The sequence below is a fragment of the Notamacropus eugenii genome, chromosome 4 (genome assembly GCF_028372415.1).
Source record: "Notamacropus eugenii isolate mMacEug1 chromosome 4, mMacEug1.pri_v2, whole genome shotgun sequence".
Lineage (NCBI taxonomy): Eukaryota > Metazoa > Chordata > Mammalia > Diprotodontia > Macropodidae > Notamacropus > Notamacropus eugenii.
Window position 1 is genome coordinate 340,594,719 of NC_092875.1, and position 24,723 is coordinate 340,619,441.

The 24,723-nt window shown below is 37.7% G+C and overlaps 1 protein-coding gene across 1 annotated transcript in view; it reads right to left on the reverse strand.

Annotated features, from left to right (window-relative positions):
• Positions 1–24,723, reverse strand: part of FHOD3 (formin homology 2 domain containing 3) — a 707,140-nt gene that overhangs the window by 87,588 nt on the left and 594,829 nt on the right. The window contains 3 exon segments of the mRNA XM_072599353.1: positions 2,855–3,069; positions 13,752–13,802; positions 21,910–22,044. Coding sequence (XP_072455454.1) covers positions 2,855–3,069; positions 13,752–13,802; positions 21,910–22,044 — 401 coding nt within the window.

Sequence of the window (24,723 nt, forward strand, 5' to 3'; positions counted from 1 at the left end):
GACAAGAAGTCCTGTTATAACAGACTAATGACAGTTCACATTTATGAAGGACATTAAGATTTACATAATGATTTCCTCATAACAACTTTGTAAGGCAAGCAACATAAGTACTCTGGATTAGATAGAAGAAATGCCGCTGAGATAACCAGCAAACATGACTGACCAAAACTTTTAAGAGCATCTCCAATTTCAGAGAGCCCCGCCAGAAATCATTCTCAGCAGCTCCTTTGGTGTCCCAATCCACCCCATTGTAATTCCAATTCTATCTTGTCCCCAAATACTCTTGCATTGAAGATAAAGAGAGTAGATTCACTCAGCCAGTCAACAAACAAAGAAGGGCAAAGGTTATTTTAACTTCCAATGGACTCATTCAGCTTATGGAGGAAAATTCACATACTCCTGGAAATCAAAAATTACTCTCTTTAGGACATTAATTATATTCAATACTTTTTTTCCTCTAGATTCAGCATTCTATTTCCAGGAATTTTACTGTTTGTTCTTGACAAAACAACTTCTCAATTAACCCTAGCGGAGGGTTGCGTGAGGGGACGATAATAACAAACTCAAAAATCTGACATCATTTCAAGTTTCAATGGGTTACACAAAGTAAATATTTTGTGCTTCCTCATAAAGATTTGGTAAATATCTTCATGTCTGCCCTACTACAGAACTGGTGTTCTTTGATTGCATGACCTCAGAGGATGGCCATCCAATGAACTGTAGCTGGCCAAACTCAACCTCAGGAAAATGTAGCTAAAACACATAGAAGTATGACTAGTAAGCATTGACTTGAGGGATGAAAGGTCCCTCTTGTACCTTGCTGATCTTGTCCTGACTATTGTTTCATGCTAGTCTACTGAGCTAACTTGGACCATGAATTAACCCTTTACGACCTTTTAATAGTTGACCATCAGGCAGTTAGGTGGTACAATGGATAGAGGTCTGCAGTCAGAAGAACTGAGTTCAAATTTGACCTCAGACATTTACTAGTTGTTTTACCCTGGGGAGGTCACTTAACCTTGTTTGACTCAGTTTTTTCATTCGTAAAGTGAGCTAGAGAAGGAAAGGGCAAACTACTGCAGTATCTTTGCCACAAAAGACCCAAATGCGGTCATGAAGAGTCAGATATGACTGAATAACACAGTTGAACATGTTTTTTGTTTGTCTTAGATACTGATTAGGGTAGGATGGAGTAAGTTGCCTTTGCTCAGGCTCAAAAAAGACACCTTGGTGGCACAATGGACCAGAAAAGACTTGAGTTCAAATCCTGCCTCAGACACTTTCTAACTACATGATGCTGGGCAAGTAATTTAACTTGCTAAGCTTCTGTTTTCCAATTTGTAAAATGGGAATAATAATAAAACTAATCTCAAAGGGTTGTTGTGATGATCAAATGAAATACGTAAAATGTTTTGCAAAACTTAAAAGCAATAGCTACTATTGCTAGTTTGCCAGCTACTATTACTGTTTGTTCAGAATATAGATTGAAAGAGTGAAATGAAACGTTCCAGTGGAATTTCTTCAACTGGCTATTGACAAATATAACTGTTGGCACCATTAAGATCAGGCAATAGAATGATGCTTCAAAACAGGAACCTTAACGTGTAGGTTTGTGAATGGACAATATTACTGCTTCACATTCAATGAGATAGTACTTGAAAATTAGATCTGTAGATAAATGGCCATAATTTCCAAAATTTTAGTCTCACAGGAAGTTAACAACACTTCTCTCAATCTAGGGATCAGTGTCTATAGAACCACAGTAGTCTTAGATGGGACTATAATATTTGGTTGTTACTGATTGTTGAAATGGTATTTCCAGGTCCTTGCTCCTTATGCAGTCACAAAGACAAAGACAAATTAGACAATGAATTTCTCGATTACATTCAACCCTGAGGTTGTAGAGCCACCATTTGACTTGAATGAAACCATATTTTATTATATTATATTTAGTAAATGCTTTTAGACTTACGAATTTACTATGTCTGTTCTGTTTAGTTGGCTAACTTCAGTCCATAATGTGCAATTAAACAAAACTGTGACAGTTACTTCTGTATTAATTAACCATTCAGTACAGGGACCATACTACATGGCAAAAAGCAAGCAGGAAAACTGATCCTTAACATGCATTAGAAATCATGAAAATAACAGAGAAATAAAGTTGGCAGTGGACAGCATACAATCAATTTTCTCTAAAAACAGTAAAAAGTACATGCAGAATTTCCCTAGGGAAATTCCACACATGTGTACACACAGGCCACATGCTAGTAACATTTCTGAAAGTAGGGGAAAAACTTTTAAACTATTTTATTTCTTCTCTACTGTCTGGCTTCTGTTTTTCTCTAAATCAACATTTTTTCCCTGTGCTGTATTCAACTCATTTTAGCTTCAGTTACAACAATTTAGTTTGCTTAGACAGTCCTGTTCTTATAGTCTTGGTAATAAAAGTTCCTTTTCCCCTAACAATGGCACAAGATGATGTTTTATTATTATTCCATAATCTGTAATTATTTCTAGTTTCAGAATCAAATGTCAAAGTTATATCTTGCTCCAAGCAGTGTTTTTCTTTTCAGTTATCCTACATAACAACATATCATCAATACTTAGCATAAACACAGACAGCTACTAAGACACCAGAAAGTAGCCTACGAAAGGAAATGAGCGAAGATAGAGGCAGGTGGAAGAAATCTATGTGACAGGCTTCAATTTATCCCTCTTTGGTATCTCAATATTATTTTGTACTGAAAAGATATGAACAGCAGGCGACTGCTGCCCAAACAAAAGACTTAAGCTAAGTGAAGAAAATTCTCATTGTCAGATGGCTCAGTTCCCCTATATTCTTTCTTGCACTTACCTTCAACAGGCTGAGTTGTTGCCTGGGATGTTGAAGTTTCTTTAAGCTCCTCTTGGGACTGGAGAGATGGTGGGCTAATGCACTTAGGAATTGGAGAGGACGGGGTGGCAGGAGCGCTCAAGTCTAAGCAGAGCTCAGTCCTGCCTCGGCTCGTACTCCGACTTCTCAGCTCCTTTTCATACTCCTCAGTTGCCAACTGCTCCAAGTATTTGTATCTGAAAGTTAAATTCCAAAGGGTTTCCGTAAAAAGACAGAGGAGGCTGTGGTTGCTGCTTGTTTATGGCTGAAACACCTGCAGAGTGAGCAGATTTCCTGTTGCATGGACTACAGTGCAAAACTGACTGATGGGTCAGTCTGCCAGAGAAGTACAGCAAAGCCAAGATGTTAATGATAAAGGAAAAATGCACGCCATTCATAACAGCTTAAATAGGAAAAAAAAAAAAAAGACAATATTACTTGATCCCCAGATACTGCCTGTACTTTCTGCATTAATCCTATCTCTTTGGAAGCATTTGCATAAATAATCCAATCAACCTCCCCCTCCCCCCAACTGTGAAGGTTCTAAACAACAAATCTGAAAAGTGCAGAGATGGGGAAAAAGGAGGATGGCTCAGTGCAATGGCTCTAAAAATAAAAAAGTAGTTCCCTAGAAAAATACCAATACTGAGAGTTTGGATTGAGGCCTCTTAGTTTCTGAACCTGCTTCAACGCTAACAGCAGTGTGCTGGAATTCACTTTGTTCTCTCAATGTCTACAATGGAAACTTTTTTTATATTCTAAAATATTTCTGAGCCGGACTCAACCACCCAATAGCTTGGACCTGACGTCACATATAGTTGATTCATCAAAGTCAGTTTAAAAGAACAAAGATACATCTGTTTTGCATTTTAGGCAGGCAGAACTCACTGTTTATTAAGACCAGCTACCAATCATATTCTTCATACTATGCTTTATAGAATCAGACCAAAATAACTTTGAAATATGTGCCTCTTCCAGATGTCTGCTAATTTTATCCACCATTATTTGCTAAGGAATAAATTGATGAACATAGCTGTAGCAGACTTAGGACTATCTTATCCACAATCAGACTCCTAAAGAACATCTTTGAGACCTATCTTCCTCCTCCTCCCTTGACAATTTATGTGGTCAGTAACCAATGGCCAATGGATTATAACTTTCTCACCCAAGAAGCCTTCCAAATTCCTGCACACTCTATCCTTGCTACATCCTAAATACACTTAGGACAAGGAAGTTGTTGCACATGTTAATAGATTTTTTTTGGAAACCAATGCAAATGTAATATACATTCCTATTTTCTTGCCTCAAAGGCTCTAGTAATTCTCTCACTCATAATATCCTCTCTCCTGCTTGTCATTTAGTCAAATACTACTTACCTTTGTAGTCTCGGCTCCAGTTCGTACCTTCATGGGGCGGGGCGGGGGGGCGGGGAGAAGCAAGAAGGCTTCTAAGAGTATGGCAACTGGAAGTAATTTCTTTCTCCATTGAAAGTCTTATAGCTCTAACTATAAGGGATGCTCATTTGGCATTTCTGATTTAATGTTTAGTATTGTTAATTGTCTTTGTGCACGTATACAGTTTATATCCCTGTACTAACTGTATGCTCCTCAGGAACATGAGCCATATTTTATAGCTTTTTGTAATGACCTCAGCACCTAGGACAGTGTCTGGCACATAGCAGACATCCAGTAAATGTTTGCTGCTGCTTGAAAATAAATGTGCCATAAAAAATATTAAGAAAAAGAAAATAAATGTGCCATACTTAATGCACTCTTGGTGGCCCAGCCATTCTGGAAAGCAGTTTGGAATTATATGAAGAAAGTAATTAAAATATCAGTACAATTGAACCAAGCAATTTTACTGCCTCAAGGATGTAAAAGTTAAAAAGAAAACTCACCATAGTATTTTATAATACCCCCTTTCTTTAGTAACATAGAATTAGAAGCAAAGTAGATAAGAACTGATTGGGGAATGGTTAAATTACATACATAGAAGCTGGTGAACTTTTTGCTTTTGATTTTCTTGGAAAATAAGAAAATGGTACCTTCCTTGACCTGTTACTTTGGACTCATCTTCTAACCAACAAGGAAAAAATGGTTGGGGATGAAGAGGAGACAGAAAAGACAGTGATCAAAGAATCTGAGAATTTATAATAGTCATGAAAGTGACCAATCAGCATCAAAATATCTTTACCCACTTTATTATTTAAAAGTAAATTTCTAAAAGTTCACAAGAAAATGTCTAAAAACTCATGATTAATTCAATGTAATTTTCTTAAGTATCCACTCTTTGTTGGGTGTTCTGAATAATGAAAAATGTATATGGTTGGAAAGTTTAGAATCTAATTGGTTGGCAGGATGAAGTGTACACAAATATGATATAAGTTCAATAGGGTAAAATCAGAGAAGAAATGCACTATGAAAATTTGAGAAGGGATCACTTTGGATTGGATCAGATTAGATTTTATGGATGATGTGGTACCTGAACTGAACCTTGCAAAAAGAGGATTATTTCAGTGAGATAAGAAAGGCATGGGAGACTGCATGAATTCCAGAAGCTGGAAAAATGTAAGACTAGATCAGGGAAGAAACTTACCTGGAATTCAGAGAATGAAAGAAAACTGAAAAGGTATACCAGAGCTAGAATGTGAAGGGTCATGGATAGCATACTCACTGACAAGTTTGGACTTTATCCTATAGAGGATGGTGAACCTTTGAAAACTTTTGAGAAGGGAATGATATAGCCAGCCACATAGTAGGATACTCCTTTAGACAGCTGATGAAAAATGGATTGGAGAGAAGAGAGACTGATTAAGGATTTTTAACTAAATGAAAGTCTCAAAAGCAAAATTTTGATTTTATAATTTTAAACAAGCTGAATAAGAGAGGAAATGTAATTTGAACACCTGAAACACTTGAAAGCATCGACAGAGAGCAGTAAAGCTACCTAGGAAGTTTTATGATGAGCATATATTTGAGAGGATAAGTACTATAACAGGAAGAGCAGTTGATTGTAAAGAGGTGGCTATACTATAGTGGAAAGACCATTGGACTGAAGAACAGAAAATGTGTATTCACCTCCCATCTCTGCTACTTATTACTTGTGCAACCTTGGACATCTCACTTAAACTCTTTGGAATTCTGTTTCCTCATTTGTAAAATGAGAAGGTTGGTCTAAATGTCCCCAGTGGTCCCTTCCAACTGTAAACATATAATCCCAAAAGCAGAAAAGATGGAAAAAGGGACATATAATAAAGGCTGAATACAAAGGACTATTTCAAACCAGTAATAATAGGCTCAGGAAGACTGAAAAACCAAAACCCACATTTTCTGAAGAGGATCATGACAAATGTTAAACATTTCGTAAACTCAAGTTTAGGACCTTATATTTATCTGTTTTGTCTGACCTGTCAATATTTTTCTTGATCCTAATTCTATCATTCAATTTTTTTGGTCAATGAAGCTTTATGTCATGTGTAAATTTGATAAGTACCCCTTTATCTTCATCAATGATGAAAGTATTAAGCAGTACAAGGACACCCCCTTAGAGATCTCACTCCAAAATAACAAACTCATTAATGACTGCCATTTGGATTGTGTTATTCTACCAGTTTGAAATCTACCTAAATCTAATTAGGCAATATAAAGTAGGCACTTCATAAGTGTTTGTGGAATTGAACTGAGTTAGAGAATCTAATTATCTAAACCTCTATTGTATTTTACAAGGATTTACTAAAATATAATCACTAATATACTGGATGAGAAAATCGAGATTTTAAAAGACTCCACTAGACAGGAACCAATAAGACAAAATTTACCATGGATAAATGTAAAGCACTGCTCTTAAATTAAAAAGAAAAATCAATTGCACAAATATGGAATAAAAGGGGGGGAAAGAAGATGTATATTACCAGCAGTTCATTCAAGAAAAAGATCTAAGTGTTTTAGTCGACTGCTAGTGAGATACATTCGGTAAATATTTGTTTAATGTAACACTCCAGAATTTTGTCGGGAATCTCAAGTCTTGGCAGACTTCATTCTCTTCCCTTTTCTTTAAAAATTGGGAAATTTATCCTATTCTAGTTCTCTTCTAGAGGACTCTTCTCTTTGATCTTTCCAAGGCCCCTGACAATGGCACAAAATCATAATAGCCAATTCATTATTCTAGAATAAAGGTGATGTGAATTCATTAAAGGTAACTAGTTTTTCTCGTATTACCTTCTTAGTTATTTTGGATTTCAGTTACCTATTAGCAATTTTCCCATCTTTTTAGTTCAGGATAATTATCCTTGGCAGAGAAAAGCAAAATAAAAATTGAGTAGTTCTGCCTTCTTGCCACTGTCTGCTATCGTCATTCCATCCGCTCTGCCAAGAGTGATACAATTTGATCCTCTTATTCTCCAGTACAAAATCCCCTTCTAATTGTCCTCAGCATTATTCTAGTGAACCTCAGATCATTCTAACTTCTAGTGCTCCTGGCCATGCCATGCTTTTGGATTTGTGTTACGTTGCTTGCCATGTTTCCATCTTTTGTATCTTTAAGGAATAGTCTAAATTGATCAATGAGATTCCTTACTCTTGAAATGACTCCCCCTTTTCTTCCTCATATAAATTTGTGTGGGTGTGTATTCAGATTTTGACTTTTGAGAGTTTCCCATCACTTCTGAGCTGACTTCTACATAATTTTAGGTCTTGGGAACCTACTTATCTTTTCTGAGGATTCTGAAACTGTTTGAAGTTGAGCAAGTTCAGTGGAAGTAAGAGAGTGAGACAGATGGAAAGAAAAAGGTGAGAACTTATGGTCACATAGGGTATTTTAGAGTTCAAGACCTTAGAGGAGGAAAAACTCATAATAATGATGAAGTCCAAGGCATGGTAATGCTCATGGCTATATAGAGAGTAGCTGATTTAAATAGGACACTCAGGCACTGTGGGTAACATAAATTAGAATAAGAAAAGTTCAGAAGGTAGAATGGTGTGTAATCATAGATGAACACAACACAGTAGCATCAAATGGTGACAGCAGCCAGAACAGTTCAAGTCTCAAATAAGATAAGGCTTCAGAAAAACTCTAAGGGAAGCAAAAAAATTAAAAGGAGACACTTGTTGCATATTTTGCTTCAACTTCTACCATATAAAAGAATTTTCAGATTGGTAATGGTAGAAAAATTATATTTAAGAATTAGAGTCCAGAGTAGATGAGAAAGATAACAAGAGAACATCAAGCTTCTTTAAATGAGCTAAAAACTCCAGGCTCAGAGAAATTTGATCCCAGATACTGCAAAAAATCATATACATGATCAAGGAACCACTGTCAATAATTTCTGAGAAACTGTGGAGAAAGGAAGAATTGTCAAAAGACTAGAAATGAGCAAATACTGCCCAAATTTTCAAAAGGGTGAAAGGAGTTTGAATGTAGAAACTACTTTGATGTCAGTCCCTGGAAAAAATTATTTAAAAGTTAGAAAAAGAAGATCACTGAAAACTACCACGAAATCAATAAGAACATGATACAACAAGATAGCGTGATATTCTCTTTTTGTTAGCATCGCTAAACTGGCAGGTTTGCTTTGAGTACAAAACACCTGAATTTCAGAAAGGGATCTGACAAAGTGTTTTTCAGGTTATCCTCATGGATAAAATTTGAACGGTTTCAAAGTGTCAATTAGATCCTATTGGTTGGTCCTAGGGAGTCACAGTAGTTTATGGATCAGGGGACTGACATGATCAGACTGATATTTTAAGGAGCTGTGTGGAAGAGAGACTGGAGGGGGTTCGACTTCAAGTGAGAAGACTAATTAGAAGTTAATTGCAACAATACAGAGACAGCGGTAACATGGCCCTGAACAAGGGAGGCAGAGTGTGAGTGAAGAGGAAGGAAGGATGTCACAGAGATAGAGACAATGAAATCTGTCAACTGGTTGAATATGCTGGGGAGTGAAGAGTCACCCATAATACTGAGGTTGTTAGCCCGGGACCTTGGAATAACAGTGCACCCTTAAACAGAAATATTAAGTTTGGAAGAGGGGTAGCTTTGTCAAATGCATTTCTGGAATTCAGGTATATTATATATAAATAATATTTCCACTAGTACTTTCAACTTTATCCACAATTAGTAACCTTAGGGAAAAAAGTTTTGTGTTTTTTTTTTTTTAATAAAACCCTATTTTGCTGTGGCTTGTTCTTAATGAATTCATGGTAGTATCCAGTGTTGGACCCAAAGTTAGGTTCAAGTCAATGCATTAATGACATTTATTAGGCATCTACTATAGCCAATTCCTCTAGATACTCATTGCTTAGTTTTATCTGGGCAAATCATTTAACTCTCAACCTTGGTTTCTTTATTTTTAAAATAATGATAATACTGGCACCTCTATCATATGGTTGTTATGAAGATCAAATGAGGTAACGATTGTAAAGTGCTCTACAAGCCTTTAAGTGATTTAACAATGATAGCTACAGCCACCATCACTGTCATTTTATTGGGCAGCTATGTAGTGCAGTGGATAGAGCACAAGTGCAGGAGTCAGGAGGACCTGAGTTCAAATCTCACCTCAGACACTTGACACTCACTAGCTGTGTGACCTTGGGCAAGTCACTTAATTCCAATTGCGTCATCCTGGGTCATCTCCAGTCATCCTGATGAATATCTGGTCACTGGATTCAGATGGCTCCGAAGGAGAAGTGAGGCTGGTGACCTGCACAGCCCACTCTCACTCAAAACAAAGTCAAGTGCAAGTCATGTCATTATTTCTCTGATGGAATGGTCTTCTTCGGCAATGAAGGATGAACATACACATACACACTGTCATTATTAATCATTATTAATTCTTTTACTGGAATCGTTATACTAGACATCTAACGTGTTTCCACAATTCTGGTGTCTCCCTCCCTTACCTGTCTTCTACACTGCTGCCAAAATGATTTTCCTAATGCAGAGGTCTGTCTATCACTCTCCTGCTCTAAAACTTTTCATGACTCCCTTTTGCCTTAGATAAAATACAAACTCCTCAGCCTAATAATAAACATTCCACATTCTGGTTTCAAACTTTTCTTTTCAGCCTTGTTTCCTATGAATCCCTCTCCCACACACTATCTTCTTGCTAAGATAGGCCACAAACTATTTCTCAAACCCTATTATGTATATCATCTCCTATCTCTGTTCACTCACTCACACCATTCCTGGGTCTGGAGGGCAATATTCCCACCTCTATCTTTAGCTCCCATAAACTTATACTCCTTTGAGGATAAAGTTAGGTACCATTCTCTTCCATGAAACCTTCCTCAATTACCCTAATTCTAAGTAAGACCCATCTTCTTCAAATTACTTTGTATTGACTTGTTTGTGGGCAGGTTTAATCACCCTAATAGGATGGAAGCAAGCTCCTTGAGGGCAGAGATTGATCATTTTTGTTTCAGAATCCCTATCACTTAGCACAATATCTGGCCCACAGTAAGCACCCAATAAATGCTTGTTGAATTGTTGGCACTTAATAATTTTTGTGGAGCTCAATCTGTCCAACAGAACTGAACAATGATTGCCCTTCTATGAGGTGGAATGTTATCTATCACAATGCAAGTGTTTAAGAGGAGGCTGGAAAATCATTTGTCAGAAATACTAGAGAAAGATTCCTACACTGAGGACAGAGTAGGACCAAATGCCCTCTAAACCATTTTAACCTCAAAATTCTATGAGAGTAAGCTGTTCTCCCACACTCCTTATCATACTCAGCTTCTCTGTGGCACTGTTAATCACCCATCATTTAAAACTCTTTCTGTCCTGTATTTTATAGCACTATGCCTCCTGGCTCTCCCAATTTGTGATAACTCTTTGGAATCTTCTTAATTTTTTTTCTCCTTTTTTCCTCAACTGTGTGTATCTTACAAGGACGTTTCTTCCTTTAGGTCCTCTCCTCCCTCAGTGTGTTTATTCACTGTCAAGTCTTCATATTTTCCAAGGTAAAACTCTTCTCTTCCTTCAAGGTCCAACTCATAGGCTGTTCCCTCAATAGAGAGACAGACAGACAGACAGATAGATAGATGACACATAGATGAGATACAGAGATAGACAGATGATAGATAGATGAAATAGATAGATATAGATAGACGGATAGATAGATGAAATAGATATAGACAGAAGGATAGATAGATGAGATAGATAGATGAAATAGATAGATATAGATAGATAGATATAGATAGATGGATAGATGATTGATAGATAGATAAGATAGATACGTCGATAACAAAATGGACCACTTCTAAGGCCTTTCCAGCTCAACGTCTATGATCCTGCTCAAAAAATGTGTCAATGAAGAACAAACATAAGACTATACAATGGTATTTATCTAGCTAACCATTACCTGGCACAATGAAACCAACCATTTCCTCTGGTTTCTGTCCTAAATGCCTTTTTTCTGTGAAGTGGCATAATATGACCCTGTCAGCTTGATGAACCAGTAAATATCTTTAGCTACTTGGAAGAGTGGTTAGATAAGTACTCTTGTTTCTGTGTTCTCCTTCACCTTTAACATCACCTGTCTCCTAGCCCTTATCCCAGCTTTTAGTTTGTTTCCACTTCCCAACCCTCAATGAATTGGGATTTTCTTCATTTGCTCCCCAATCTATCACATTTGCATTGAGTAGGGAACACCTTATTCTCCTGGTGCTGTTCATACAGATCTTCAGAAATACTTTTTCAAAATAAAGCACAATTACAGGTTGCTAAAAAACCTAAAACAATAAAGCACCAAGTTATAGAACCACAAACTGTGGCTATACTTATTTGCCAGTAATGAGTTATAGAAGCAGAATATTTGAGTCTGGGTCAGAGGTAGGGGAACTTGGACAGCTTTTAAAAGAACAAACATGGCCATTCATGATGTATCCTGGAATCTAAGTGGGTGCAAGAGGAAGGGGAAGAAGAGAGCAGGCAATTGGCCAAGCCTTTTGGACCATCTTAATTGTCTTATTTGGAGAAAAATAAGTGGCCAAAAATAATGAAATGAAATAGCTCCTTCCTAATCATCGCAGTACATTTCAAGGTCTGTCAGAGATAGCTCAGACATTAAGACACAATACCCTGAGACCTCACCAGTAGCTTTTAAACAACTACAGCTGTTTTTGTTTGCTTGTGTGTGGACATAACCTAAGAGCACAATCACCCAACCTAAAAAAGTTTGGAATCTGGAACTCTATCTAAAACACATTTAAACTCTCCAAATCCCTCAATTCTTTAAAAACAGAACAAGACATATTATAGTCATACAAGGACTGTTATTGAGACAATTATATGTAATAAAATTAAATAAATCCCCTCAATGGAAAAAAATATGCCCAGAAGATCAGAAAAACTCCTCAGTTTCTCTTTTGGTCTCCTGTTTGCCTCATATTTCTAGGCTACACTTGATTTTTAGGCATGGTAATCATGTAGTTGGAAGAATCAGTGTTCTATAGTAGGTAGAAGAGCAGTTTGGAGTCAGTCAAGAAGATAAGTCAAGGGTTCAAGTCTTGTCTCCGACAGTTACTTGGTTATGTGACTCTGGGTAAGTTACTTAACAACTTAGCATCCCAGGCAACATTCTAATTTAGGTTATGGATGGTTTGTCAATTTAAGTGATTGGAGGGAGTTTCCACACCACTAAAATCATACGTTTAGACAAAATCAAAAGAGAAAAAATCAATTTTTACTTTTAAAGCAAATTCTATTTTGATTATTAGAATGACACTAATAATGGAATTCTTTCAAATTCTTCCAAATAAAAAGTATTTTTTAATATTTTGCTATTTTGCTAATCTGTTCAAGTACTGGCATCCATATTTCACTTTTCACTGACACAGCCACTCAGAAGCACCAGACATCCTCTAGCATTGAAGAAGGGTACATTTAGAACTAGATGGGAATTGAATACAGAAAGGATCTGTGATTTTATCAGGGAGAGGAACTTCTGGTGTGGTACTTCCTCCACTAAGAAAGACCACAGAGCATGAGACACTTCAAGGTTCAGCGTCTTGCCCAGGGTGATACAATTTAGTGAGCATTAGAGGTGAGATTTCAACTTGGGTCCTCTTATCTCCAAATCTTACACTCTACCTATTATACTATCTGTCTATTAGCCTCTCTAGGCTATGAAAGACACAGAAGGGAAAAAAGATTTTCTTTTTTAAACAATATTCAATATTTTGCTTAATTAAAGTCATTAGAGACAACTCTAACCTTGTATTTTTTCCAAAACGTGTATTGACATTGAATCCAAAGAACTAGTGACCTGAATCAAGATATTTATTTGGTAAGATTTTAAAAAAATCACTTAGTTAAAAGATCAATAAATAAAATTATCATAGGTGGTGCAGTTAGGTAGTGTAGTGGACAGAGCACTGAGCCCGGAGTCAGGAGTTCAAATCTGGCTTCAGATATTTACCACATCTAGTAAAGTCATTTAATCATTTAAGTTTCTTAAACTTTAAAATGGGGATAATAACAGCACCTCACTTACAGGTAGTTGTGGTGAGATATTTATAACACATTTAGTACAGTGCCGGGCATAGAGTGGGAGTTTAATAAATGTGTTCCTTTCTGTCTCTTCCCTTCCCCTAATCATACTGCATACCTGTAAGTTCTGAAAATGAAGAAAGTTTCTTAAATCTTACCCAGAAGCACCCTCATCCTGAGTATTTCACAGCACTTACCTATAAAATGCAGTTAACCAAAATATCCCATTCCTCAATCATATCAGTTATCTGAGTGGTTAGTGGATGTAACTTAAACTGCGACCATATTAAAATATTTCATTTTAATAGTTTTTCTTGCATGCTTGGTTAGCTTTGTGTTTTAATTCCAAGAACTGTGTGGTTAAAATGGGAAAAATGACAGATTTACAAACCTTTCTTCTCTTGCTTGTCTTTGCTCCTCTCTTTTGTCTAAATAGTCTCGACTAACGGAAGCATACCGAAGAAAACAATTTTTTTAAAGATAGGAAAAATGAAAGTATTAGATGATCAGCAAATGATAAAGAAATAGCTAACAGAAGATAATGAAAGTCTTCTTATTAGTAATAGAAAACAGTTGTAGATGGAAAAGCATTCTCTCTTGTTTCAAACTTTCCTAAGTCTGGATCCTTCCTTTGTCCCTCTCACAAAATAGTAATAAAAATAACATCAATAACAATGATGATAAATAATGATAACAGAGTTTACATAATGGTTTAAAATTTGTAAATCCCTTCACATATCTTGATACACCCTTAGAAGCACATACAAACTTGTGTATTTCAGTACAAGAGATTCAAGTACTATTGGCATCTTACCTTAATGTAATGGTTAGAGACAAAGGAAAATAGGAATATATGAATAGTAACTGCCATTTATAAAGAGCTGTAAGGTTTGCAAAGCATTTTACATATGCTATCACATTCAATCATGTTTGATCCTCACAATAATTCTCTAAGGTAGGTGATCTTATTATCTCTGTTTTGTAGCTGAGGAAACTGAGGCTTAGGTTGAGTGGTTTGTCCAAGACCACACAGCTAGTGAGTATTTGAGGTAGAATTTGAACTCAGACCTTCCTGACTCCCTATTCTATACACTACGCCACCTAGCTACCTAATAAAAGAAACAACATGGGGATCCTAATTACTTTCTAAGTGCTCATAGCTCTTTTTTTTTTAAATTGATTTTTCACTTAACCAGACTTTTTCTATGGGGATTACAGGAACTGTAATTCCCAGATGCCTGTGGTTTATCCTGATGATCCAAATTCCCCCACAGAAGAGGATTTTTCCATGATTTATTTATGTGTCTTTAAATAACTAACAAGACCAATGAAATACTGGCAGGTTCAGACAATTAGACAGATGTTTCTATATGGGGAAGTTAGGTTTTGATTCTCAACGTGCTTTTCCCATTCCATTTTAATTACTTAGTAGAGAATGCAAGTGAATTGGATTTAAGTAAGGGAGGGCTGTGCAAAGTCACTAGCCTCACTTTCTCCTCCCAAGCCATCTGGATCCAATGGCCAGATATAGATCAGGATTCAGACCTAGGACAGCTTAGTCTCTACTGTACTTGTTCATCACATTGAGATGAAATATGCCCCCTTATAAATTCAACTAGTTTGTCCTTGTTCTGATTTCTGGGGCTAGGCAGAACAAGTCTAATTTTTTTCAGTGGTCAATTCTTGACATGTTTGAAGACCATCATCAATTCTCTCTCCCCTCTGTTGAGCTATTCAGTCAGCAAGCCTTTATTAACACTTAGTAGGTGTTAGATACTAGGCTAAGCACTGGGGATACCAGGAAAGGCAAAAACCCAGTCCCTCTCTTCAAGTTCACATTCTAAGGGGCTGAGAGGGAGATAACATATAAATAACTAGGTACATATAAGATAGATAATCTATCTTTTATATATATGTATATATACACGCACACACAGTAATATACATGTAAGACGCAGACATATACAATGTAAATGGATGATAACCTCAAAAGGAAAGCACTGGAGGTGGGAGAGGGAAGGCTGGAAAGGCCTTTTACAAGATGTAGGATACAAGCTGAGTCTTGAAGGATGTCAGAGAACACAGGAGGTTTGGGTGAGGAGAGAAAGCATTCCAGGCATAGGGATACCCAATGAAAAGACATGGAGGAGGGAGATGGCGTGTCATATTAAGAGAAACAAGGAGGCCCATGTCTCTAGGCTGAGTCAACATTAGTAGTTCTTTAAACTTGGATTTTTGTTTTTAAATTGACACTTTCATCCATCTTCAGCGTTTCTTTAGTTCTACTTCTGACTGAGAAATAAGGGACCCATATGCCTCTACAGGGGAGCATACAATTCTATACTTAGAGCCTCCAAATCTCAATCTTCCTCTTTAAATCCTATTGAATTGGACAACAGGTCCAATCACCACTTAATGGTTATTTTTTTGGACCTTCCTGGCTCAAAGTGAATGCAAATAGTAACTGTTTCTCTTTTGGCCAGCAACCCTGAAGATCTTCCCCTCCTAGTTTGATTTCTCTTTTCTTTTCTTCCTTTCTTTTTCTTTCTTTCTTTCTCTTTCCTTCCTTCCTTCTTTCTTTTTCCTTCCTTCCTTCCTTCCTTCTTTCTTTCTCCTTCCTTCCTTCCTTCCTTCCTTCCTTCCTTCCTTCCTTCCTTCCTTCCTTCCTTCCTTCCTTCCTTCCTTCCTTCCTTCCTTCCCTTTGTATTTTTTTTTTTTTGATCAAGGTCATCCCTTGACTTACTTTTCAAAAAGACCTATTCACTGAATGGACCTTACCTCACTCAAAGTGAGAATCTGAGAAGGCCTTAGCCTAAAAGGGTCAAGGTCTTTCACTGCATCCTGGGCCATCTCCACTTGTCCTGATCGATATGTGGCCACTGGACTCTGATAGCTCTGGAGGAGAAAATTAGGCTGGTGACTTTGCACAGCCCTGCCTCACTCAAATCAAGGTCAACTACAAGTCATGTCATCATCTCCCTGATGTCATGGTCCTCTTCAAGAACAAAGAAATACAACAACAATTCCACACCTCATGCTGTTTAATTTCACTTGTATGGAAAAAGAGAGTCCACTGATACCTCTAACTCAGATACTGATAAATGATTCCAGATTCCATTCCTCTTATTACTTTCAAAAAATTTTGAATGAAGTTATATAGCATTCAATTTTTCTACTGAGTGTATCAGCTAGATACTGAAGAAATCTTCCAATATCTTTCGCTCCCCAATAGCTTTTGCAAACTGTTCCTCTCATGGTGCTGTTTAGCACCCGTTCTTAGGAGTATTCCTTTATAGCACCATCTTTCCTCCTATGATTCTTATAGTGCTGACTACTGCCTATCTATCTGTCTGTCTATATGTCTGTCTGTCTATATGTCTGTCTGTTTATCTATCTATCTATCTATCTATCTATCTATCTATCTATCTATCTATCCACACACATATACATGTACATATACACATATATGTATGGTTGCATGCTTATCTTGAAACATTTTTACTCTTTCTGTCAATATTTCTTTATTTTATTTTATTTTATTTATTTATTTCACTTTTAACATTCATTTTCACAGAATTTTTGGGCTCCAAATTTTCTCCCCCCTTGTCCCCTCTCCCCACCCCAAAACACCGAGCATTCTAATTACCCCCATCTCCACTCCACTCTCTTCTCCATCATTCCTCTCTGCCCTTGTCTCCATCCTCTCCTCTGTCCTGTTGGGCCAAATAACTTTCTATACCCCTTTACCTGTATTTCTTATTTCCTAGCGGCAAGAACAGTACTTGACAGTTATTTCTAAAACTTTGAGTTGCAACTTCTTCTCCTCCCTCCCTCACCTCCCCCTCCCTTTGGAAGGCAAGCAATTCAATATAGGCCAAATCTGTGTAGTTTTGCAAATGACTTCCATAATAGTCGTTATATAAGACTAACTATATTTCCCTCCATCCTATCCTGCTTCCAATTACTTCTATTCTCTCTTTTGATCCTGTCCCTCCCTGTGAGTGTTGACCTCAAATTGTACCCTCCTCCCCATGCCCTCCCTTCCATCATCCCCCCCACCCTGTTTATCCCCTTGTCCCCCACCTTCCTGTATTGTAAGATAGGTTTTCATACCAAAATGAGTGGGCATTTTATTCCTTCCTTTAGTGGAATGTGATGAGAGTAAACTTCATGTTTTTCTCTCACCTCCCCTCTTTTTCCCAAACTAAAAAAAATCTTTTGCTTGCCTCTTTTATGAGAGATAATTTGCCCCATTCCATTTCTCCCTTTCTCCTCCCATATATTTCTCGCTCACTGCTTGATTTCATTTTCTTTTTTTAAGATATGATCCCATCCTATTCAATTCACTCTGCGCACTCTGTCTCTATGAGCGTGTGCGTGTGCATGTGTGTGTGTGTAATCCCACCAAGTACCCAGATACTGAATAGTTTCAAGAGTTACTAATATTGTCTTTCCATGTAGGGATGTAAACAGTTCAACTTTTATAAGTACCTTATGACTTTTCTTTGCTGTTTACCTTTTCATGCTTCTCTTCATTCTTGTGTTTGAAAGTCAAATTTTCTTTTCAGCTCTGGTCTTTTCATCAAGAATGCTTGAAAGTCCTCTATTTCATTGAAAGACCATTTTTTCCCCTGAAGTATTATACTCAGTTTTGCTGGGTAGGTGATTCTTGGTTTTAGTCCTAATTCCTTTGACTTCTGGAATATCCTATTCCATGCCCTTCAATCCCTTAATGTAGAAGCTGCTAGATCTTGTGTTATCCTGATTGTATTTCCACAGTTCTTGAATTGTTTCTTTCTAGCTGCTTGCAATATTTTCTCCTTGACCTGGGAATTCTGGAATTTGGCCACAATATTTCTAGGAGTTTCTCTTTTTGGATCTTTTTCAGGTGATGATCGGTGGATTCTTTCAATATTTATTTTGCCTTCTGGTTCTAGAATCTCAGGGCAGTTTTCCTTGATAATTTCATGAAAGATGATGTCTAGGCTCTTTTTTTGATCATGGCTTTCAGGTAGGCCCATAATTTTTAAATTGTCTCTCCTGGATCTATTTTCCAGGTCAGTTGTTTTTCCAATGAGATATTTCACATTATCTTCCATTTTTCCATTCTTTTGGTTTTGTTTTGTGATTTCTTGGTTTCTCATAAAGTCATTAGCCTCCATCTGTTCCATTCTCATTTTGAAAGAACTATTTTCTTCAGTGAGCTTTTGAATCTGCTTTTCCATTTGGCTAATTCTGCTTTTGAAAGCATTCTTCTCCTCATTGGCTTCTTGAACCTCCTTTGCCAATTGAGTTAGCCTATTTTTCAGGGTGTTATTTTCTTCAGCATTTTTTTGGGTCTCCTTTAGCAGGGTGCTGATTTGTTGTTCATACTTTGCTTGCAAGTCTTTTATTACTCTTCCCAGCTTTTCCTCTACCTCTCTAACATGATTTTGAAAATTTTTTGGGCTCTTTATGACCTTTTCCCAGAACTTATCCCATTGAGTGGGCTGGGATGTAGAAGCACTGACTTCCGTGTCTTCCCCTGATGGTGAGCACCGCTCTTCCTCATCAGAAAGGAGGGGAGGAGAAACCTATTCACCAAGAAAGTAACCCTCAATAGTCTTGGTTTTTTTCCCTTTTCTGGGCATTTTCCCAGCCAGTGACTTGAGCTCTGAATATTCTCCTCACACCCACCTCGCCTCTGGATCCTCCCAGCCCGTGCTTGGGGTCTGAGAATCAAATGCTGCTTCCCAGCCTCAGTGCTTTGGGTGGGGGCAGGGCTGCTATTCAGTGTGAGATTATGTTCAGGTGCTCAGGTGGGGGCAGGGCCACCTCACGGGCTCAATTCCCTCAGGGGGTTTATGCGGAGACCTTCAACAATGGATCCGGGCTCCTGCCTGCTTGGGGAGCCCCGGTCTGCTCCCGCCTCCGCTGTTGCCTCCCGAGGGGGCCTGAGTATGGGGGCACCCCACTCCCCTCTCGACCCACCAGAGAGACCTTCTCACCGACCCCGTCACCTGTGGGTGGAGGGACCCGCGCGGCTGCTGGAGATCCCATTCTTGAAGTCCGCTCGGATCTGTTCCTCTCGGTGCCGGGGCCGGTGCAGGGCTGGGCTGGGCTCTGCGTCCGTAGCGCGACGGACCTTTTGTGAGAGGTTTGCAGGTCCCTCTGGAACAAAAATCTTATCCGCTCCACTGTTATGTGGCTTCTCCTGCTCCCGAATTTGTTGGCGGCTCTTTACTACAGATATTTCATGGGCTGTGGGTTCGGAGCTAGCGTATTTGTGTGTTTCTACTCCGCCATCTTGGCTCCGCCCCGGTCTCTGTCAATATTTTTGTGAGAATTCATTCACTCACGGTGGCTACAGGAAATATCTGCTTTTGAACTGCTCAGTTTTGGTACAGTTTATTGGTTAGTTAGATTTATACTGTCAGACTCAAAAAGTGCTTTTTGAAATTCCAGTCCAAAGTACGTCCATCTCCTCTTCAAAATCATTTGACTGGCATTACTTTGTCATTTATTTTGTTAGTATTCAAACTTTCAGGAGTTTGTGTTAACTTAAGTTTTGCACTGACTTTGGGTTTTTCAACATTTTCCTTTTTTCATATTTTAGCTCTTATGTTATCTAATCTGGACTTCACAGTAAAGTTATTTCTCACAATTGCCCTGCATTGGTTTACAAAATGCTACTGTCTGCTATTGGAGCTGAGGGTATTGTTGACAAAAAGCAGCAGTCCTTGATAGTGGCAAAATGACTTGCCCAAGTCCTTGCTTATAACTGGAAAGATCTGTTTTCAGTTTTGTTAAGATTATGCTGGCACGTAATGAAAGCATCTGTATTGCCAGGTCTTTTCTAATGCACTCATAATTTGCTTGCTTTACTGGTCAGTGCCATCTGCACTGAAGCATTTCCAGAAGGTGAGGTATAGGTATTTCTGGGTTCCCCCCCCCCCAGTATAGCCTTTCTTCTCTTTGCACCAAAACACAAAGCATATCATCGTGATAGTTTGAATAAGGCTGGCTTATAACCATATACCACTGTTTCTATTTTCTTTGACTCTTAGGAACAGTTCTATCATAACTGACTAGGTGCTAACCCAACTGGCAATATTACTGGACCCCAAATTACCAGTCTTTCATGCTTTCTGCTAGGAAGAGCCTTACCTTTCTTAGTAATACCCCAAATGATGAAGTCTCCACTGGACATCAATCTGACTGACATTCTCCTATCAGGCTGCTGGCACTCTTCCCCTCTCACAGAATAGGCAATGGACAGAGCTTTGAGGAGATTGTTATGATGATGATGATGATGATGATGATGATGATGATGATTATTCAGGTAAAATTTAGTAACTAATTCTATATACATACACTCAACAGTGATAGATCTGGAAGGAACTGTAAGAAAATGGCTTTTGATAAAATATGTTGAGATAGCCACAAGAACTATAAAATCATTTTCCCCCTTCTACTTATATGGTAATCAAGATGGTCATTGCATCATCTTATAGAATTTCAGATTTCCAGGTGGATAATTATATTTAAGTAATTTTACAATTGCGCTCATCAGAATTCAATTGGATTCTGATGATTTGATCAGAATCAGTTGTCCCTTTATGGTAACCTTTCTTGTGGCAAAGACAGTTTGGACAACAAAGACTGTTTTAGGTAATAAGTATGAAAAGTGTGGATCACCTGTAAGTGGCTACGCGAGGGACAGGAAAACAGTGGAAAAAGCACAGGATTCAGTGTGAGGAAACTGGGTTCAAAGCTTGGCACTTCTGCCAATGATAGTAGTGTGTAGCTGACCTTGGGCAAATCATTTAAAAACTATCAAATTTAGTTCCCTCATCTATAGAATAAGAGGACTGAATTGTCTCAAAGATATCTTTCCACTGTAGCATTCTATGACTATTTCTGTGAAAGAATCTCTAACTTTCTATAACAAAACCTACCTAAAGAGAGATTATCTGATATCTAATATCTTTGATTTTAATTTGATCATATAGATACAACCTCAAATGGAAACTATTCATAGAAACAAACCTTTAAAGCTGATTTCAAATGTCATCTAAGCCCTCAATTTACAGATGAGGAAACAGAGGAACAGAGTGTTTTAGTGACTTGTGCAAATTCATGAGGTAGGAAGGATCAGATCAAGGAGCTGAACCTAGATCCTGACTCCCAAAACTAGGATTCTTTCCAGTTTATCACATGATCTCTCATGTAAAAACATGGTGTAGCATCCAGAGTGAAGGACATGAAGACAGGTTTGAGTCCTGTCTCATGACACTTACTGGTTGTGTGACCCTAGTCAAATCACTTAATTTCTTTCAGCCTTGGTTTCCTCATCTATAAAGTGGGGCAAGAATAGTATCTTCTTCATAGGGTTGTGTGGTGAGACTCAAATGAGATAATTTTAGTAAAATGTTTTGCAAACCTTAAAGCACTTATGTGAATTCAAGACACTAGTATTACCATTAGAGCATTTTCATGTATAACTGTATTGGCATTCGTGGTGACTATTTTCAAGGTATCACGTCATACATCTCAAAACTGTTCCTTACTTGAATTTGTTTCTTTCTTCCCGTTCTATCCTTTGCAACCTCTCTTCTCTCTCCTGCCGTCGCCTCTCTCTTTCTGCCGCTAATGACTCTTGGTGTTGACGAAATGATGATGTTAGAAGACCACTCAACGATGACCTAAAAATAGAATGTATTCCCATTACTCAGAGACTGTTTTAGTGACTAAAGTAACAAAATGTATTAATAATCACTAGGAACAAACTATATTTTCACTATCCAGAGTATCTTGGAAATAAACACAAATGAATAATTTATTCATTCAATAATTCTTTTAAAGTGCCTATTTTATGTTAGGGAAAGTATAAAAATAAATAATAATAATTATATCTAATCATAAATGACCAACTGTTATAATTAATATTATTAATTACTAATGAAAATATAAACAAGAAATAGTTTGCACTTAAGAAGCTTACAACTGAGTATAAAAAGTATAACCCATATACATAAATAATTATAACACAATATGCACAAATAATTATAACACAAAATAGAATACACCAAATTAATAATAAAAATGCAAAGGGCTATGAGTTTATTTGAGGAATAAGTCACTTGGAAAATCCAGGGAAATCCTTCTAAAAGAGGCAGGATTTCACCTAGACCTTGAAAGATGGACAGAAGGAAGAGTTAAGGAAAGATTTATTAAAAACTATTACTTCCCCTAAAGAACGTTTAACTGAGCTTTTAATCGACAATAATTTCCAATGACATGTATATTATATATTTCTACATTGAGTAAGTTAACATCCAGTTCTGTGGTTCTCTGTGACTCACTGTGATTCACCAGCTTCTTTGTCCTGGAAAATGCCTTTGCCACCATCCTCCAGAAACCTCACCCTGGATGATCATGCAGCCTTCTCAAGCTAGAAGATCTGCCTCCCTTTGTGGCCCCTTCATCTGACTGGTTGTTTCCTCTTGCAATCTCCATTTTAAGGCAGGGCTCCAAGTCCAGCCATGTTTACTCTGTCAGCCCTCTCTTGGCCCTGCTTTGGACTTTCCAGACTTCTTTCTCCACCACATCCTTAATGGGTACTTTCCCTTGCTTCGGTGTCAGCTTCCTTTGATACGTTATCTTCCTCCATCAGAAAATTGTAAGTTCCTTGAGTGCAGGGACTGTCTTTCTTCTTGCTTCTATTTGTATCTCCAGCGTTAATCATAGTGCTTAGCATACAGTAAGTGCTTAATAAATGTTTGCTGCTCAATGAATTATTGGTCCTATTCTATTTGCTTTTTATTATCTCTTCCTTCCAGCTTTCTTTACCATCCTCCTCCCCAAAAAGTCCCCCAATAATTATACAGCATTGGACTTAGTAGAACAAAATTTGGCCTCAAAGGCTCTCTTCTATAAAGGCGTCTCCCATATATGCACCAAGATCATGCACAAGTCAGATGCTCCCAGAGAGATAACTTTGTTCAGTGATCAATATCAACACCAATTGAGACATAAGCCAGGTAATGAGGATGATGGAGGAGACAGAGAGTGCAGAAATGACTTAAATTTATGTCTGTCTCTTGCCAGGTCTAGCTATGGGTACTAAAAAGGTTGTGAAGGTCTAGAAAATGCCATGGAACCCCACAACTTCTGAACTCATTCCCTGCCAATTGGGGAAAAGGAGAAGCCAAAGCTCAGCAAAAGAGGCTGTATAATACCATGAGCAGAGTGCCAAATTTGGAATTAGGAAGGACTGGATTTAATCCTACCTCATAAACTTAGCAATTATTCTGGACCCCCCTCCAGAAAGTCACTTAAATTCTCTAGGCCATAGTTTACTCATCTGTAAAATGGACTCAATGTTCTCAGGGTTCCTTAAAGCTCTAAAGCTACAATCTTATGATCCGTGGTCTTGGGTTTTGAGGAGGATATGATTCATGGGAGGTCCCTATGCCAAAAGAGTCAGAAGAAGAGGCATTGCTGGGGGAAAGCTATCATGGTTTCAGCACACAATAGAAAATGGGAGGGGGGTGAATTTACTACCTTAGTGGAAAGTCAATTTATCTGTAAAAGTTTCAGTTCTATTGTCCCACCCTCATTTGTACCACAAGCTAACCAAGTGAACCCGTGCTTTAGCATAGCTAACTGACTCCTGACGGGTATCTTGTCTCTGGCTAAATTCTTTGTATAACACTTGCATACATCTCATCTTTTTTCTTCCTTTTTTTTTTAATGGAAACATCTGTTGATGTCATCAAAAGGTCATAGGAATTTTTAGTAGTGTCCAATTAAAGCAAGAAGCTTCTCTTTAATGTTGAAGCCTGCTGGGAACACTTTAGGTGAAGGACAATGAAGTGGCTACTTGGATTGAGGAAAGCTTAGTTCCTGCTTGACTTTGAGAGCAAAGAGTACTTATTTTAGCAGGTAGTTATCATTAAAAACAGATGTAAGTTCTCTCTCTCTTCTGAATAACTGAGTTCAGAAGAGATTGTAATGTGAACTGAAAGCACTTGAGGAATGAGTTTTTCTTTCCCTGAAATGAAACAAAATGACTTGAACGACTATAGGTTCAGTCTTACTGCCCTAAATATTTGGTTTGTTGCCTTTGTGAAACTAGCTTTCTTCTAATTCAGATAGGGATGGGAAACAAGAAATAATGGAATTTCTCCACGCTTAGCTAGTCTGGGGGACATGTTTTTGTTTTTGTTTCCCAAGCTGAAGACACCATGAGAAGCAGTATCCTACTGGAAGCAAGTTGACATAAGTATAATATGTCAATAAACTGAATTTCTCTAGATCTTATCTCACTTAGATGCATATTACACATGGGAGAACAAAAACCTGATATTCTATAAATTTGG